We start from the raw sequence: 16,734 nt of genomic DNA on the forward strand, positions 1-16,734 counted from the left end.
CCTTGTTCCATCTGGATTTTCCCTTGCCTGGCTTCACTCACCAGGGCTTTCACCTAGCTTCACTCACTAGGGTTTTCCATCTGTCTAGCTTCACTCACTAGGACTTTCACCTGGCTTCACTCACCAGGATTTCCATCTGCCTAGCTTCACTCACTAGGACTTTCACCTGGCTTCACTCACCAGGATTTCCATCTGCCTAGCTTCACTCACTAGGACTTCCTTCTGCCTGGCTTCACTCACCAGGACTTTTCTTCTGCCTGGCTTCACTCACCAGGACTTTCATTTTGCCTAACATCCCAGTTAGGACTTCCCAGTCAAGTATCCAGTCAACCTTGACCTACTTGACTCTTCTTCAATGAATATTTTATTGTCAAACATCTAAACTCAAACCAAGACTTAGCTTGGTTACCCAGGTCAACCTTGACCTGAGGGATATTGCACCAACGATCTCCCCCTTTTTGATGTTTGACAATACCACAATAACACTTACAATCCCATATGTAAGTTAGGCTAATCTCATAGCCTCCTTCTTCATGCCACTAGGTAATGAAAGCATAAATTAAGCTCTTCATTCTCCCCCTAAGGGGGCAAACTCCCTCTAGGTAATGAAAGCCTAACTTACTCCCTTTCATGAGTCCTTTCATTCTCCCCCTATGACCTTCCCATAGGTAATGAAAGCCTAAACTCCTAAACTTAACCATACATTCTCCCCCTATTGGCACACATCAACCCATCGTTGGACACACATCAACCTATGCTCCAATTCTGGGCACACTTCAACAAATCCATTTGTTGAAGACTCTCCCCCTGAAGAGTTGCTCATCGTTGGTCACAACCTCACTCGTTGTGATCAACACGATAATGAAGGTCCCATACCCTTCATTTATCCTTAACTTCTCCCTCAATGTAGACAACTACCCAACCTTGAGCATTATCTACTACTTGAGTGTCCACTTGAAATAATGAGGATATCCACTCCCATTTCTCCCATTTCAAGTTTAAATGCTCAACCTTGAGCAAGTTCACATGAAGGTTAACCACCTTCCAAGGTTCATGAAAATAACTTTCATGTCTTTAAAGAGTCCCTCCCCTAAAGACATGGTGGTAACTTCATCATTGCACCAACAATGACTTGGAATCCTAAAACATTAGGAAACCCAAATTTGGAAGTTTTGAGGTTCAAATATTCAAAATTTGAAACAACCTCAACCTAAACTTCTACTTAGTCTTCGTTAACCAATCCATCCTTGTTTTCAACATGAAAACACCTTTGTATGTATACAAATGTATTTAAGGGGTTTGAAATGGTTACCTAGACTCAAAGAGGTTCAAAGATGTTGAAATCAGGCCTTCCCAACCAAAATCAGCAACTTGGATCGATTGAGTTGGGTTCCAATCGATTGAACCTTTCGAATCGATCCACGGATCGATTCAGACTCCCTGATCGATCGGCTGATCGATCCAGCGAGCTTCTGCTCGAATTGCCGTTGAATCGATCCATGGATCGATTCATGGAACTCAATCGATCCATGGATCGATCAGACTCGATAGTTGCTGAAATTCCATTTCATTCAGAAACCCTATAAAATTCTACAAAAATCCAAAAATTATGAAATTTCGTGTAGACATTATTTAGGGCATACTTAATCATGGAAAAATAGCTTTCTATGAAAATACATCATATTTTCAAAGATTGACACAAATTTGAAAACTTGCAAAAACTTTAGTGTTTTCTTCAAGTTTGTGTCTAACTATTCAATGGTGATTACTATCAAAAGATAGCCTTCACCAAGGTTTTCCAAAATATTTTAAAACATTTTCAAAACCAATATCCCATCATGTTCCTTGGGCATAATGCACATGACTTGTACATTAGCTTTCCCAATGATGGGAAAACACATAACTATGTGTTTTGATGAATTTAAAACTCAAAGGAATGCACTAAATCAACATCTTGAGCTTTGTTCATCATCCTAACATCTCACTTGTATATAATATGCACTAAAACACATACAAGTCACCTTAGAGGTCTTTGTGAGATGTAAAATTTGGTTTTGCCCTATTCTAGGGATCATGCATATCTATCTAGGCATTTTAGAAATGTTAGACATCCACCTAGGATGTCACTTGTCAATAAGTGTCGTTAAATGCCATTCGTCCTTAATTACAAGGAATTAAACTTAATGCATGATTATGTTATGGCATACGTCAAAATAAAATAGCTTTCAAAAGAAAGATTTCTATAACTACATGATGTATGTATGGCATGACATGATATTTTTGTATTTTTCATGATAAGTCATGAATGCAAAATCCAAATAAGATAAAATATGATGTCATGGCATATTATGAGCAAACAATCATGGCATGGTTTAGCATAAATAAAATATACCTAGATTACCTATCTAAGTATCATTAATCTTAGCTAATCCTAAAACTTAAACCCTAAATTGCCCAAAGTGCTTCAAGAGAGTGCCAAAACCTAAGTTTGCATTTCTTATTCTCTTGATTAATTTATGCCAATTAAAATAAACATGTCCTCAAATGTTGGCATATTCCATTTTTCCTCAAGAGTAGCACTTTTAAATTTAAGGCCCGGATTGCCTTAAATTGCCTAAGAACATACCAAAAACCCAACTTGATAGTTCTTATGAATTTTCCAATATGTGCCATTTAAGATTAAAATCAATTCTTCCACCATTAGGCACATTTTACTCTTTCAAGGAGTAATCAATAATTCCATTTCATTTTCAAAGGTTAACAAAAACCTTGAAAATACTCCTTGAGTGTCAATTTCCTCAAAGTTGGGTTAACTACCCTTCTAATCGGAGTTGACACTCTCTAACCCATCTATGGGGTAGAGAAGATGCTCCTAGGAACCCAACACCTATTGGTGCTCCTTGGATGCTCTAGGTACTCACTAGGGATAACTTCCCTAGATACCTTCCTAGTGACCTTGTTGGGCCTCTTAGAAGCCTTGGTCACATTTTCTAGGTCAACTCTAGGGATAACCTCCCTTGTGACCTTGTTTGTGACTTTCTTAGACTTCTTAGAAGTCTTAGTCACATTTATTGCAAAAATATTCTTAGGGATGACTTCCCTAGTATTTTTGGCTTGACCACTAGACCTAGGGTTTGTTCCATAACTATATGGAACTCTATGGTAAGAGGGCACATCCTTCTTAGCCTTTGGTTTGTATCCCAAACCTCTATGGCCATTGGATGGCGTTTGTACCCCTAAACCTAGGTTATGCTCATTTTGCCCTAATAGGATATTTTCCATCCTTTTTAGGGTCTTTTCAATTTTATCAAGTCTTGACCTCAAGACTTGATTTTCCATCACTGAGTCCTTAGTTTTTGGTTTTCCATTAAGTTCATGAGCATTTTTGCTTCTAGGCTTGTATCTTACATCCTTAGAGTTATCGCCTAGGTTTTTACCTACATTCCTAGCCTTTGGGATAGTAGTTTTGGCATGTAGGGCCACATGCTTTTCCTTAAAGCCCTCATGCTTCCTATTCTTATGGTAAATCGCATTAAGATGATAAAAATTTGACCTAGCATGCTTTTTACCATTTTGCAAGGGAATAGGCTCAATGAATGTTACCTTCTTCTTTACCTTGGAGGCTCCCCCTTGACTAGTGCCTCCTTGAGCCTTGACCATCTTCTTCCCCTTGGGGCATTGACTTCGGTAATGCCCTTTTTGTTGACACAAGAAGCACACAATGTGCTCCTTGCTCTTCTTTGTCCCGGGGGTGGTCTCCTTGAGCTTCTCCTTGCCCTTTTGTGCCATTTGGCCCTTCTTCTTGGCCAAGTTGGGACACTTGCTCTTATAGTGCCCATGTTCCCTACACTCAAAACATATTATATGATTTTTATTATTAATTGAAATATTTATACCTTTGCTTGCAGGGGTGGCATTTTTCTTTGGATCCGGAGGTAGAAGCTTCCTCTTGATCGGACCTTGATTCTCCTCCATTTGATTTTTCTTGACTTGTGGAGGTAGAAGCTTCTTCCTCCTCTTCTTCTCTTGACCCGGATGTAGAAGCTTCTTCTTCTTCTTGCTCCGGTGTCACCAAGGATTGCTCCCCCTCAATCCTAGAGGTGGAGGCTTCATCATCTTGAATGTGAAACAAGGAGTATGCTCCCTCCTTGTTCCCTTCGGTGCATTCCCTTGAGGATGAAGCTTCTTGGATTTCCTCTTCTTTGGAGGTTGAGTATCTCTCAACCTCGGAGTCCTCCTCTTGGTCTTGCTCCAAAGAGTCACCCTCTCTGGATTCTTCATTATCTTGTACAGTGGAGGGGATCTCTTCATGAAGCTTAGCCAATTTGCTCCAAAGTTCCTTTGCATCTTCAAATTCTCCAATTTTGCAAAGAATGGTGCTTGACAATAAATTGACCAAAAGCTTGGTCACATTGTCATTTGCCTCGCACCTTTGGACTTGCTCCGGGCTCCATTTGCTTTTCTTTAGAACTTTGCCCTTTGAATTTCTTGGAGTCTTGAAACCTTCCATTAGAGCAAACCATTGCTCTATCTCCATCATCAAGAAATTTTCAATTCTTGATCTCCAAGAATCGAAGCTTGCCGATGTGTATGGTGGAGCCACCCTTGTGTCAAATCCAAGTCCATCTTGGAATTGCATCTTGAAGTTGAGCTTGATAAAATCTTGAACTTGAAGAATTTGCTCCAACTTCTTCACCCTCTAGCTTTTCTTGTTATGCTTGACCCTTCCGGCGATGATTCCGATGAAGAGCGGTCTCGCTCTGATACCACTTGTTAGGACCAAAAGTAGCTAGAGGGGGGGGGGGGTGAATAGCTCGTCGCGTTCTCTCGGTGCTCGGCGTTGCTTGGCGTTGCTTGTTTCTTCAAGAATTTGCAGCGGAAAATACAGAAACAAATGCAACAACGCTAACACGGTTGGTTTACTTGGTATCCACCTCACAAGAGGTGACTAGTCCAAGGATCCACACCACGCACGCACCCTCCACTATGAAAACACTCCTTTTCGGTAACTACCGAGGGCGGAGAAGCCCTACAAGACTCTCAGTACAAGAAGAAAGGAAAGGGAAACAAAATACAAGCGCAAAGCTTACAATGAGTACAGAAAACCCTAACCCTAGCTTCTCTTCTTGCCTTTGATCCGCCTCTTGACTTGGAAAGCTTCCAAGATCCTTCAAGAACTGGCGACCTGATCTTTGAGAGCGCTGTGGAGGAGTAGGCGAGAGCTCTGGAGTGAATCGGTGAAGTTCTTTCGCAGCCATCGAACGCCTGCAGCTATAAACGACGCCAACGGTCGGATCCCGATCGATTCGAATGTTCCCAATCGATCGGGGAGGCTTTGGATCGATCCACGCTCTGGAAACGCGCCTGGATCGATCCACGGATCGATCCAGCGCTTATCGCGCGAAGCAGCCGCGTCCCAATCGATCCATGGATCGATTGGGACCTCTAGATCGATCCACGGATCGATCCAGAAGCTTTCTGTTCGCTGGGACAGGTCTGGATCGATCCACTGATCGATCCAGAGCCTGGATCGATCCACGGATCGATCCAGCACTTGATTTTTGTCCAAAACCAAGTCCCAAACATCCCTAACTAACATTCGGTCAACCTTGACCTGTTGGTGTATCATGCCTAGCATCTAGTCACTCCCTTGACCTGCTAGGACTCCCTTACCAAGTGTCCGGTCAATCCCTTTGACCCACTTGGACTTTTCTCTGTGCCAAGTATCCGGTCAATCCCTTTGACCTACTTGGACTTTTCTTTCATGCCAAGTATCCAGTCAATCCTTTGACCTACTTGGACTTCCCAGCACCAGATGTCCGATCATCCTTGATCCATCTGGATTTTCCCTTGCCTGGCTTCACTCACCAGGGCTTTCACCTAGCTTCACTCACTAGGGTTTTCCATCTGCCTAGCTTCACTCACTAGGACTTTCACCTGGCTTCACTCACCAGGGTTTCCATCTGCCTAGCTTCACTCACTAGGACTTTCACCTGGCTTCACTCACCAGGATTTCCATCTGCCTAGCTTCACTCACTAGGACTTTCACCTGGCTTCACTCACCAGGATTTCCATCTGCCTAGCTTCACTCACTAGGACTTCCTTCTGCCTGGCTTCACTCACCAGGACTTTTCTTCTGCCAGGACTTTTCTTCTGCCTGGCTTCACTCACCAGGACTTTCATTTTGCCTAACATCCCAGTTAGGACTTCCCAGTCAAGTATCCAGTCAACCTTGACCTACTTGACTCTTCTTCAATCAATATCTTATTGTCAAACATCTAAACCCAAACCAAGACTCAGCTTGGTTACCCAGGTCAACCTTGACCTGAGGGATATTGCACCAACAATTACAACCTCACGGAAATGGTGTTTTTAAAACCGAACAAAAACCACTTATTTATGATTTAAAGTCAAAAAAAATTACTAATTTAAATTGAAATATTAAAGAATATCCTATAGCATTGACTTTTTGAATCTTAATAAAAAAGGAACAAATAATAATAATATCAATGCTGGTTAATGTAATGATTTGAACAATAAAAAATAATAATAATAATAATTTAGAGGTTTAAGTCAATCAAATAATTTTTTAATGTAAACTTAATTTAATTATCTATTTAAAAAAATAGAATAATGACCTCGCGAAAGCTGTTTCTTAAAACGGCATGTAATTGGGCCTAGCAGGCCCGGACGCCGGCCTGCCCGATCTGCCCGTTGGACACTATAGTCCACGTAAGTGTTTAGGCACTAGCTGCTTAACGCAGTTGGTTAAAGGAGAAAGCTGCTCTTAGCAACCGAAAGCAATATGGCGCCCACGATCTCGATCGATCCCAAGACTTGGCATCAGGTCGCCGCAATCTCCGGTACGGCAACATCATCGGCTTCGATCCCTTCTCGTTCTCTTATTCGTTGTTGATCTTTTCTTCTCCCTCTTTTACCCGATCGAATGAATCAGGAGCTGCTGCTGTCGGCCTCGGGAGCTACGGATTTCACTTCTTCGACCCCAAAAATCCATCTTTCAAAGAGGTAAGCACCAAGCTCTTAACGTTTAGGGTCTCCCTCCGTGGTTTCCGTGGCGTGTTCTCTATAGAAAAGAAATTGATTTGTTCTTTATTGTGCTTGTTGGACGCCGAAATCGAAGGTTTGGACGACTGCCTCTTTATACCACTTGGTCCACACGGTCGCCTTGATTGGAGCTCCTATCACCAAACGCCCCAACATCGTTAGTTTTCCTTCTTGTTTGTGAGTTTACTCGCTGAACAGGCGTCGATTATGTTTTACCTTTATCTCTTCTTTTGAGCAGTTCGGAGGGCTTCTCACGGCCGGCATCCTGGCGTTCTCAGGATCGTGAGTGAATCTTCTCCTTCTTTTCATTTTCATTTGTTAATTGGTACAAGATTCTCTAGGATAGTTATAAACCCTTTTATTTGGTTTATCATACCAATATTCTTTTATGTAAAAATAAGTTCCGATTTTAAAACTTGTTTTCTTGTAATTTTGTTGGTTTTAATTTTTTTTTTTTTTTTTTTTTTTTTTGTGGGGGTCAGATTTTTGCAGAGAGTTGCAATAAGATAGCAATTTAGAGTTCTAGTGGAAGCAGCAGAGGGAGAGTAAATCTCTGAATCTGCAACATTAAATACAATTATTCATACTTCTGTGCAATGTTTTATTCTTCATTGACGAATGAGGAAAATGGAGTATAATGATAAAAATTGGAACAATTGCTGAAACTCTAAAATCTTGAATTTACCTTTATTTTTGTATGTATGCCTTCACATGCCAGTCTTGTAGGCCAGCTCAATCCATTGGTGAAGGTAGAACTTGATAATGTAGCTCAGATGCTACTTTTCTTTGTTATCCAGTTTTTGCAATTGTCAAACAAATTGTTTTCCTTCTTCAGTACTTCATGATTGATTTCAATTGGATTTCTTAAATAATTGTAGCATGAGGTCATTCTGCTTAAACAACTTCAAAACATGAAGAATCACTAAGCTTGTTTCTGTTTCATGTTACTTGATACATTCTTTATCATTCTATTTCATCGACTAATTCATCAATTTACCCTCATACTGAATAGTTTGCATTGCAATTGCTATCCACAATAGCTACTTGAATAATTTTGTTTAACAATAGTTATTTTCTAGTTCCTAAACCTACAGTATCTTGGGTGTTTGGACTGTTGGTGCTTCTTTGTTTTTTGAGGGAAAACTGTTAATGCTTTTTTTTCCTGGTGGGAAAATTACAACAGTATCTTAATGCTAGTGTCCGTGGTTTCTTTAGGTGCTACATGGCAGCCTATGTTGAAGATAAGCATTACTCTATGCTTGCACCATTCGGTGGGCTTGCATTTATCGCTGCTTGGCTAAGTTTACTCTTTTGATAGTGTTATGTACATTTATCGCTGCTTGGCTAAGTTTACTCTTCTATAGTGTTATGTATATTATATGCAATATATTTGTGGTTCTTTGTTCTCTTACAGTTTAAGATCAACATTCTGTTGTTACCACCAGTTAATTCAGGTGGACAGAAACAAGGTCATCAATGAATAAGTGTCAAGCTGTTGTGTACAAACATCCATGTTGTAACTTAAAATAGATACTTGGATGTTTTGAACAAATTGTCAAAGGTGTTCTTCTCAGTCTTTATGTGCATTTTGTGTTTCAAATAATTAAGTAACATTGTTATCAGATATTGTCAATGAAAACAAGGTGTATGCACGATACTCTTGACATGACTAACAGATATGTGATTGTTATATTGACTTGGTTGAATCAGGTATACAGTGATATTGGAAAGAAAGGCGGAAGAACAATATATTGACAGAAAATTCTCGAATACAATTGTTAAACAATCAGGCCATCAGCCTAGTTAAAGCTAGTAAACCTTAAGCTTCATTCAGTTAACACATGAACTAGAGATTTTAAACATCTGGAACAGAAGCAGTAGCATATTTCATGCGCTGATATTCAAGTACAATGGTAAATGCCAAAATCTGCTAAATATTATTATTAAGATAGAGATATGGCAAATAAGGATAAGCTATGAATGTTTGCCCTCACATTTGTCTCAAGTGTGTGATTCGTACTGGCAAGCGCCATGACCTGAAAGAACCAATGAGGTAAGTATGCATTTAGCAGTTATCATTTTGCTATGGCTAAAGCTCTAAAATAGTCAAGACTGCTTTTTCTGAACTTGCTTTTAGAACTGTTACTGAATGCTTAACAAGTTCATTTCATGTGCTGATGCATGCTTACGTAGCTTATAAATTTGGAGTTTGGATCATGCATTATGTTTATGAGAATCTGTGAAATTAAGATACAAATTCTGTGAATCCTAAGTTCTTCTAAGAAGGTACGATCATACTTGGGTTTAAGTCGGAAACCATAGCAGCAGCACTGAAGTAGCAGGAGCCTCCTTGATTTTTGTATTTCTGCCAGTAGCTGTTGAAAGCAAAAGATGCATGGTCCTTGATAGTGTTGGGAAGATAGCAAGGTTTGTTTGGTAAGATCATCTTGCAATCTGCACCCCCAGGGCCACATGCCCAATCAAGGGCTGCTTGTAGAACATCATCTGGTGTTTGTTCATCTGCTATGCACCACTGCTTCAGCAGATCATCCCCATCTACATATTAAGCCACATTTCGAAGAAATTTAGTAGTACTTAAATGAAGGTAAGTTGCATTACAAAGCAAACTTAATATTCCATCTGAGAAAATTGGAAAAAGAGGCAACTAGGCTCATTACCTGATCTTGGTATTAACAGCGCAAGGATTAGTACCGAGAAGTGTATCCATTTTAAGGCAGTGTTCATCTTGATCTTGCTTTGCTCCTTAACCTAAGCTGTTACCTGCTATTTATCTTCACTTAAAGTTGGTCCATGTTAAAATATAGTTTCCTTGCCTTCTTTCTTAAAGAAAACTATAGCCAGATTCTTTGCTTCAAGCTTGAGTTGTGGAGCTTCTTTTTTTTTTCCTCATTTCATGTTGTTCCTTGAGCATAAAGTGTAGATCTATTGCAGCCGGAATAACTGGCAGCTCAGTCACTGGGCCCATGGTGATCAGTAGCCCAAACTGCAGACTACGACTGTTGTAACTTTATGTTTTTTGTACTGAAGGCTTGTGATCATACCATAGTACTCACAAGCTTTCATCCTACTTACACCCATACGAGAGCTCTTTGTTCATCTTATTTGTGTCATTGGTATCTGTTAACTTAAGGGCATCTCCAATAGGGGCTATTTGGAGGAGATATTTCTCCAAATATCTCCCTCTTAAATATCCCCTATTGTGGGGATAGTTGAGAAGTGAATAGAATTCATTCTAGGTGGCATGCAAGTGGGTCCCACAAGGGATAATGTTTATCTTTTTTTTGAGATATTTTATTATATATAATTTGAGATATTTGAGAGTAAGATATTTGATAGGTGAGACCTATAAATATTTGGTTGAGGGGATATTTGATTGTGAGATTTGAGATATTTGAGTGATGATGTGAGGTGGAGATCATAAATATTTGGGAGAAATATTTAGTGTTATTGTGGATGCTCTAAGGGAAAATAAATTTGAAAAAAATGGCCATAAGAGGAATTGAAAATTTAATTAATATGGAAGATTTATAGTGAGACTAACATGATAAAATGATGATGATCTAATCATGGATGATGAGTGTAATCTCTTCACTTGTAACACAATAGAATCACACCTCAACCAAATAAAAAAAAAACACTTGGAGAAAGGCAATCCCCTAAAATTCAACCACTAAATTGTGAAGTTTCTTCTCAGCCTTGGGCATGTTCTCCAGATGAATAGCCAGGAATCCAGATACAGAATCATGAGCAAACTCAACATCAGCAGAGTCCAGCAGGCATCTCCTAGGCTTCACAGAAGAATACGCACCGAATCTACCGCATCCTTTCACTTCCATGCACACCATTGCAGCAGCCTCAGGTCCCTTTGCTGAAGTACAATCCTCCGACAATGAAGAAACATTCAAGACATGGTATGTGAGATCTACCACTGCTGCTCCAGCATTGTACCTGTCCACCAAACCCACTGGTGCAAATCGAAGACCAGGTGCCAAATCCTGCATCATTAGCCCACAATATCATGTGTTAGCACGCAATAACTTCACGACAAATTCTGAAAAATCTAAGCAATTCTGCAAATTGAACTAGATGGGAGAGTCTGTAAAGATCTCATGCTCCAAATCCTTCAAGGTCACTGGAATGACAGCATTGCGCGGGAGGACCACGATCTTCCTGTCAGTTTGCCGGAATGTGACACAGTCACCACTCCAATCACGATGATCGGAGGCCGCCTCTGAGATGAGATGCACGTCGGTGGCAGTCACAGAACAAGACAGAGCCTCCAAAGAGGTACTGTGGCAAATATTCTTCTTCTCTGTGGAGCTCCATGCTGCGCCTTGGCAATTGAAGAGTCCGATAACACCTGTGCATTTGTTCATGTTCCATATCTTCAACAAGCTGATCAGAAGGATAGTCAGCATTAGCAGTGTTAAACCATCAACGCAATGTTAAGCTTTGAGGATCATATCTGGTGCTCACCTAGTGCCATCACGAGTGGGATCAGAGAAGAGGCAATCTCGAGTGGGTCTGACCCACCGGGTAGTCGAGCACGAAGAGTTGACCTATCAGGCAAGACCAGTTTCTTCAGCAACTTGAAGTTGTGCTTTCCAGGAACATCACTGCAAGTTCAAAACATTGAACATCTAAATTACTTGTTTTGTAGCACGGTCGACGGAGGCCTGTTTAGACAAACAGTTAAGACAAACACGATGAGGATGGTAATAATGTAAACATGGTCGAGCTCACCTGATATAAACTGGTCCTCCACTGATAGCACGAGCAGAGGCATGGTACTCTGTCGCCGGATGTAGAGAGTAAACATATCCCAGTCACGGAGCATGATCTCACCAAGGAAGACGCTGTTGTAGGCGACCGATGCGATGTGGATGGTGTGCGACACCGACTCCCTGGGATAGAAATCGTCCGACGCCCTCGCCACCGCCGTCTGCTTCGAGCTACAATTTGTGCCCAAGATCAAGAATCTATCAGTCTCATCAAGTTCATGGATAAGTAGTCAAGCAATGAAGCAAACACAGAGCACGACTGACCAATAGAGAGCATCAGTGTTGTGGCTCATGCAAGCGATGCATCCATTGTCAGGCGATGGAAGCGTCCAGAGTTCGGCAGAACTGTCCTGTGAGCTCCACCCTCCCTCCGAGCTCGCCGCCGAGGGTCTCCAAGATGCACTGCTCGTCAACCTTGACTCCGTCGACCCCCGCGGCCGCCAAGTAGCTGTGGAGCTCGTTGTAGAACTTGTAGACGCTCTTGGGATTCACAAGGCCTAGTCCCTGCGCCGTGAGGTTGTCCGTCTTCATCCCGGCTCGTTCTCCATCACTCCGGGAGACATTTTTGGGTACTTCATCTTGGAATTGTAATTCGTCCCTGGCCTGATGCCGCCCCAGTAGCCGGTGATGGTATGATACACGTAGACGTATTTGAGGCCGTAGTTCTTTTTCGCCGTCCTTATGATAGTCTTGATGCCGGCGGCGGGGTCGCCCTTGCTTTGAAACTTACCATTTTCTTTAATTCCGGTGAGACGGAGCAGAGGCGTCGGTTTTCCATCACCGGAGTCATCGTCATCGGAGCTGACGGACTGCCATCCGTCGTCGATAATGACGAACCTTGGCGGGTCGCCGCCGTCGGAGAGGCTCCGGATCCCGGCTTCGACACCCTCCTGCGTCACGTCCTGGAAGAACGCGTCCCACGTGCACCACCCGAAGAAGTCCAGTAGCTCACAATGCCAGGGAGCTTCTTCTCCTTCCGGTGGCGGAAGGTCCGGAGATGGGACTTGACGGTCTCGACGGCGCCGGTGATGGCGGCGAAGGGGTCGGAGGCCGCGGCTCTAAGGAAGAGGGCGTGAGAGAAGGAGGTCGATTTGGCGTCCTCGTCGCCGCTCTCCAAGCATAGCTCGAGCTCGTCGCGGGCGTTTCCCTGGAGACAGGCTCGGAAGGGGCCTTCGGCGAGGAGAAGGAAGACGGCGTAATCAGCCTCGTCATCACCGACTCCGTTAAAAGATTCAGTTTTGGATTCCAAGAGTAGGAACTGGGTCTCGTAGGGGATGTCCCTCCCCTGATTCCCCATCCGCTGCGCGATCCACCACAGCTCGAAGCCTTGAACCGAAAGCACGCTGATCCCGTCCAAAAGTCGAGTCACACGGACCGTTGAATGAGGTGGTGAGAATATTGACTGAGTCGCGACGTTCCGAAGGAAAGTGTGCTGAGATGATTTCTATGTTAACCAAGTCTTCAAAAGTCCTTTGGTCAACGCTACCTGCAGCCAGCGACCCGGTCCCCCCGGTCCCTGGTACCTCGAGGCTAGAGGCGGATCCAACGAATATATAAGTAACCGACTAATATTAAAATAATGAAACGAATAAGAAATGAATACGAAGAACGTACCCTGACACAGGGGAGCGCCCTCGGATGGGACGCAACAGCTCGAGTTATCGGAACCCGGAAGAGTAGACGATTTCCTGATCAGGATGGAGAGCTGGATCTGACGACGTGTAGCTAGACGTAGCACGAAATCGAGAGACGAGCTGCAGGTCGGGATAAAATACCGACGCGCAGGCCGGGAGGTACTAGCGGCACACAGGTCGGGACACGAAATCAACACACAGACCGAGAAACGAGATCGGCACGTAAGCCGGGAAACGAGATCGGCACGCAGGCTGGGAAATAATAGCGGCACACAGGCCGAGATGAAACACCAGCACGTAAATCGAGAAAACAACAAGAGTGGAATACGGCTAAATCAGTGATGCCAAATAATAACCGAGGCACGAAGGCCACAACACCACAACATACAAATCTGGAACGAGATAACGGCAAGAAGGCCGGCACACAACGGGACCGGAAGATGCTCAAATCAGTGACAACAATAATAGTGGGCAGCTCGGTGCTAAGGGATCTGGCCGGGCGTGGCTAGCACTGTTAGCGGCGCGAGTCCAGTGGCGTTGGCCAGGGAGAGGAGAGAAGGCTGCTGGGCATCTCCTTGGTTGCGACAGCGCGGAGAAGAGGGGGTGGTGGCTGCTGGAGGTTGCTGTCGGCGAGGAGAAAGCTGGCGGCGTCACGAGGAAAAGAAAGAAGAGGAAGGGGAGACGTGGCAATTGGCTGTCGTGAAGGCTCACGACAGCCTTCCGTTCGTGGCGGCGGTAGCGTGCCCAGCGGGAGAAGAGAGGAAGAAGAAAGCTGTAGCTGGCGTCATGAGGAGAAGAGGGAGAGGAAACGACGACCGACAACGAGAGGAGGAGAGCCGCTGCTGGCTGGCGTCGTTGGCGAGGAATACGAGGACGAAGAAGATGGTCTTCCTCTTGGTCCTGTTGGCAGCAGAGAGAAAGAGAGGGAGAGGGAGAAGTGATGGAGGCCGGCGGTGAGGAGAAGGAGAGGAGTGGAGAAGCAGTGGCTAGCCTTGCGCGGAGAAGAGGGAGAGGAAGAAAGGTGGCAGTCGGCGGTGAGGAGAAGGAGAGGAGTGGAGAAGCAGTGGCTGGCCTTGCGCGGAGAAGAGGGAGAGGAAGAAAGGTGGCGGTTGGCGGTGAGGAGAAGGAGAGGCGCAGTGGCCGGTCTGCCCCGCGACGGCATGGCGAGGAGGACGAAGGAAGCAACGCTATCGTCGCCGGCGTCGAGAGGAGAAGGAAGAAGGGGGAGATCGTCGACGGCGGCCGTAGCTGGAGGGTGGCAGCGCGAGAGGGAGCAGCGGCGGTGAAGGTAGCTCCGACGTCCTCCCATCTGTCTACGGCGGCTGCGGAAGAAGTCTAGTGGTTGAGGCGCGAGAAGGAGGGGGAGAGGACTTGAGAGAGAGAGAGAGAGAGAGAGAAGCTGAGGGAGCAGTGGCCGGCAGCGGCGCAGCGAGGAGGAGGAGAGGGGCAGTGGCGCAGCGGGGAGGACGCGGCAGCGGTGCAGTGAGAGGAGCCGGCGGTGGCATCGAGAGGAGGAGATGGAGAGGAGTAGGAGTGGCAGTCGACGGTGAGAACTCGAAGGAGGAGATGGCGTCGTCGCTAGCGAGGGAGGGAGCCGACAGAGATGCTACTGGGCGGCATCGGTATCGTCGGCGAGGAGAGGGAGAGGGAGGGTTGGCTGCCGGCGTCGGCTCCGGCGATGGCGTCGCGAGGAGTGTGGAAAGGAGGAAGCCTTCTCCTCCGTTCCTGTTGGCGGCGCGGTGTCCAGCGGGAGAAGAAAGGAAGGCTATGGCTGACGTCAAGGAGAAGAGGGAGGGGAAGAGAGGTGATGGCCGACGGCCGGCGAGGAGTCGTGCGACGACGAGGAAGAAACCCATCCTGGCGCCTGGCCCTCACCCACGAAGCAGCCTCCTCTCATTTGCTGTGAACAGTGCCCTAATAGTGTTGCTATAGTAAATTGACCAAAATGCCCTTCTCCTCCCCCATTAATCACTCCTCTGCCCTTGATACCTATCCACATCACACGCCATGAACCTCACATCTCTATCAATCTAAAATGAATCAAATTCGACACCACTAACAAGACAAGATCTTGAAGATTCAAGTCGGACCTCAGAGTGCCGAGGGAGACACATGGCGGTTGCTCGCCAACGAAAACTCCGCGTCGAGGAAGATGGCGTCGACGGGGCCAGAGGTGACTACGGCGCCGGTGACAATGTTGTCAGGAACGCCGGAGAGGACGCTGCGACCTCTGATCACCAGCTTTGATTTGGAAACCCGGACGGCCGAGGAGATCGCCATCTCCTTTAGTTCCACAAGGAGTGATCATTGCTCGGATGCTGTCTAAGAACAAATAGATCTCAAATGCATCAAGAACAAGTTTCGAAAGAAAGAGATATAAACTCGCGATGAGAATGTGCATTTTTGAACCACGACATGTTGTAAGTGGACCAGAAATGACATATTAGTCATAGTCATCGTGAGATAGGGTCAAAATTGGGTGAGGTGATAATTAGGTAAGAGTATATACATCTGAACATATTATTCTCATAAAAACTCTAACTCCTCGCTCGCTCAGCACTATGACTCTTTGTATAAAACTGAGTGACCCAGTAGTCGGTCAGTTAGATTCGAGGAATTTAGTTCCTCATTTTTTGAGTACAAATTTTTTTATATACGGTTGGTCTACCTCAAAAATCAGTCGGACTGTGAAGACTTATAGCTCCACTTGATGTTAAGATATACAAGATAAATCGGAACAATCCTAACATTGGCTGGACATATCCTCATAGCATATGGTCGATCGATCCAAGGACCGATTGGATTTTTCAGGACTTGGTTCCCCACCCTTCAAAGATAGACATCACAGTATATAGTAGGTCAACTAAAGATTCGGACGGATTATATCTAGAGGAATATTATAAGAAAATCGTAACAACCTGTTAGAGAATATTCTGATATCTGACACATACATACAACAAAACCTTCTTACGAGGATGACTACTCAGTTTTTATCATTATTGCGGAGGTTATACAAGACTATTAATACACATGCAACGGAAAATTCTCGGAAGAAGACTATGCACCTTTCATTACCCAATATCTTCTGGCACTGAATATTTCTTGTTGTCTCATTATTGTGGAGGTTATGAGAGGTGATATAAAAAGGAGTTCTCTCTGTTAATCAGGTACGCTAACATTTTGAGATACCTATGCTAGGGACCTTTTCCCTGATTCTCACTCTAACATTCTAT

General features: G+C 44.3%; 2 protein-coding genes and 1 pseudogene across 2 annotated transcripts; 1 reads left to right on the forward strand and 2 right to left on the reverse strand.

The window, feature by feature from the left end:
• Positions 1-6,746: 6,746 nt before the first annotated feature.
• On the forward strand, positions 6,747-8,651 carry LOC122015163 (transmembrane protein 256 homolog). Its single transcript, XM_042571912.1, has 5 exons — positions 6,747-6,863; positions 6,956-7,026; positions 7,142-7,222; positions 7,304-7,347; positions 8,281-8,651. The coding sequence occupies exons 1-5, from the start codon at positions 6,806-6,808 to the stop codon at positions 8,378-8,380; spliced, it is 354 nt and encodes a 117-aa protein (XP_042427846.1). The 5' UTR covers positions 6,747-6,805; the 3' UTR covers positions 8,381-8,651.
• Positions 8,652-8,788: 137 nt separating this feature from the next.
• LOC122015156 (glucan endo-1,3-beta-glucosidase 1-like) lies at positions 8,789-9,928 on the reverse strand. The gene is made up of 3 exons (XM_042571900.1): positions 9,744-9,928; positions 9,364-9,621; positions 8,789-9,101 (listed from the first exon to the last, which is right to left on the reverse strand). Exons 1-3 carry the CDS (start codon positions 9,808-9,810, stop codon positions 9,067-9,069), a joined length of 360 nt encoding a protein of 119 aa, XP_042427834.1. The 5' UTR covers positions 9,811-9,928; the 3' UTR covers positions 8,789-9,066.
• A 647-nt stretch (positions 9,929-10,575) lies between these two features.
• On the reverse strand, positions 10,576-15,781 carry LOC122039049 (annotated as a pseudogene).
• Positions 15,782-16,734: the final 953 nt, after the last annotated feature.

This window comes from Zingiber officinale, chromosome 1A, assembly GCF_018446385.1.
Source record: "Zingiber officinale cultivar Zhangliang chromosome 1A, Zo_v1.1, whole genome shotgun sequence".
NCBI classification, from domain to species: Eukaryota; Viridiplantae; Streptophyta; class Magnoliopsida; order Zingiberales; family Zingiberaceae; genus Zingiber; species Zingiber officinale.

What these genes read in the sequence shown, in the direction of transcription:
- LOC122015163 (XM_042571912.1), top strand. Translation starts at nt 6,806, where the DNA reads ATGGCGCCCACGATCTCGATCGATCCCAAGACTTGGCATCAGGTCGCC. An exon ending in TCAGGTCGCCGCAATCTCCG is followed by an intron (nt 6,864 to 6,955) that starts GTACGGCAACAT and finishes CGAATGAATCAG; the next exon opens with GAGCTGCTGCTGTCGGCCTC. An exon ending in TCACCAAACGCCCCAACATC is followed by an intron (nt 7,223 to 7,303) that starts GTTAGTTTTCCT and finishes TCTTTTGAGCAG; the next exon opens with TTCGGAGGGCTTCTCACGGC.
- LOC122015156 (XM_042571900.1), bottom strand. Translation starts at nt 9,810, where the DNA reads ATGAACACTGCCTTAAAATGGATACACTTCTCGGTACTAATCCTTGCG. An exon ending in GCTGTTAATACCAAGATCAG is followed by an intron (nt 9,622 to 9,743) that starts GTAATGAGCCTA and finishes CTTAATATGTAG; the next exon opens with ATGGGGATGATCTGCTGAAG. An exon ending in GGTTTCCGACTTAAACCCAA is followed by an intron (nt 9,102 to 9,363) that starts GTATGATCGTAC and finishes TGGTTCTTTCAG; the next exon opens with GTCATGGCGCTTGCCAGTAC.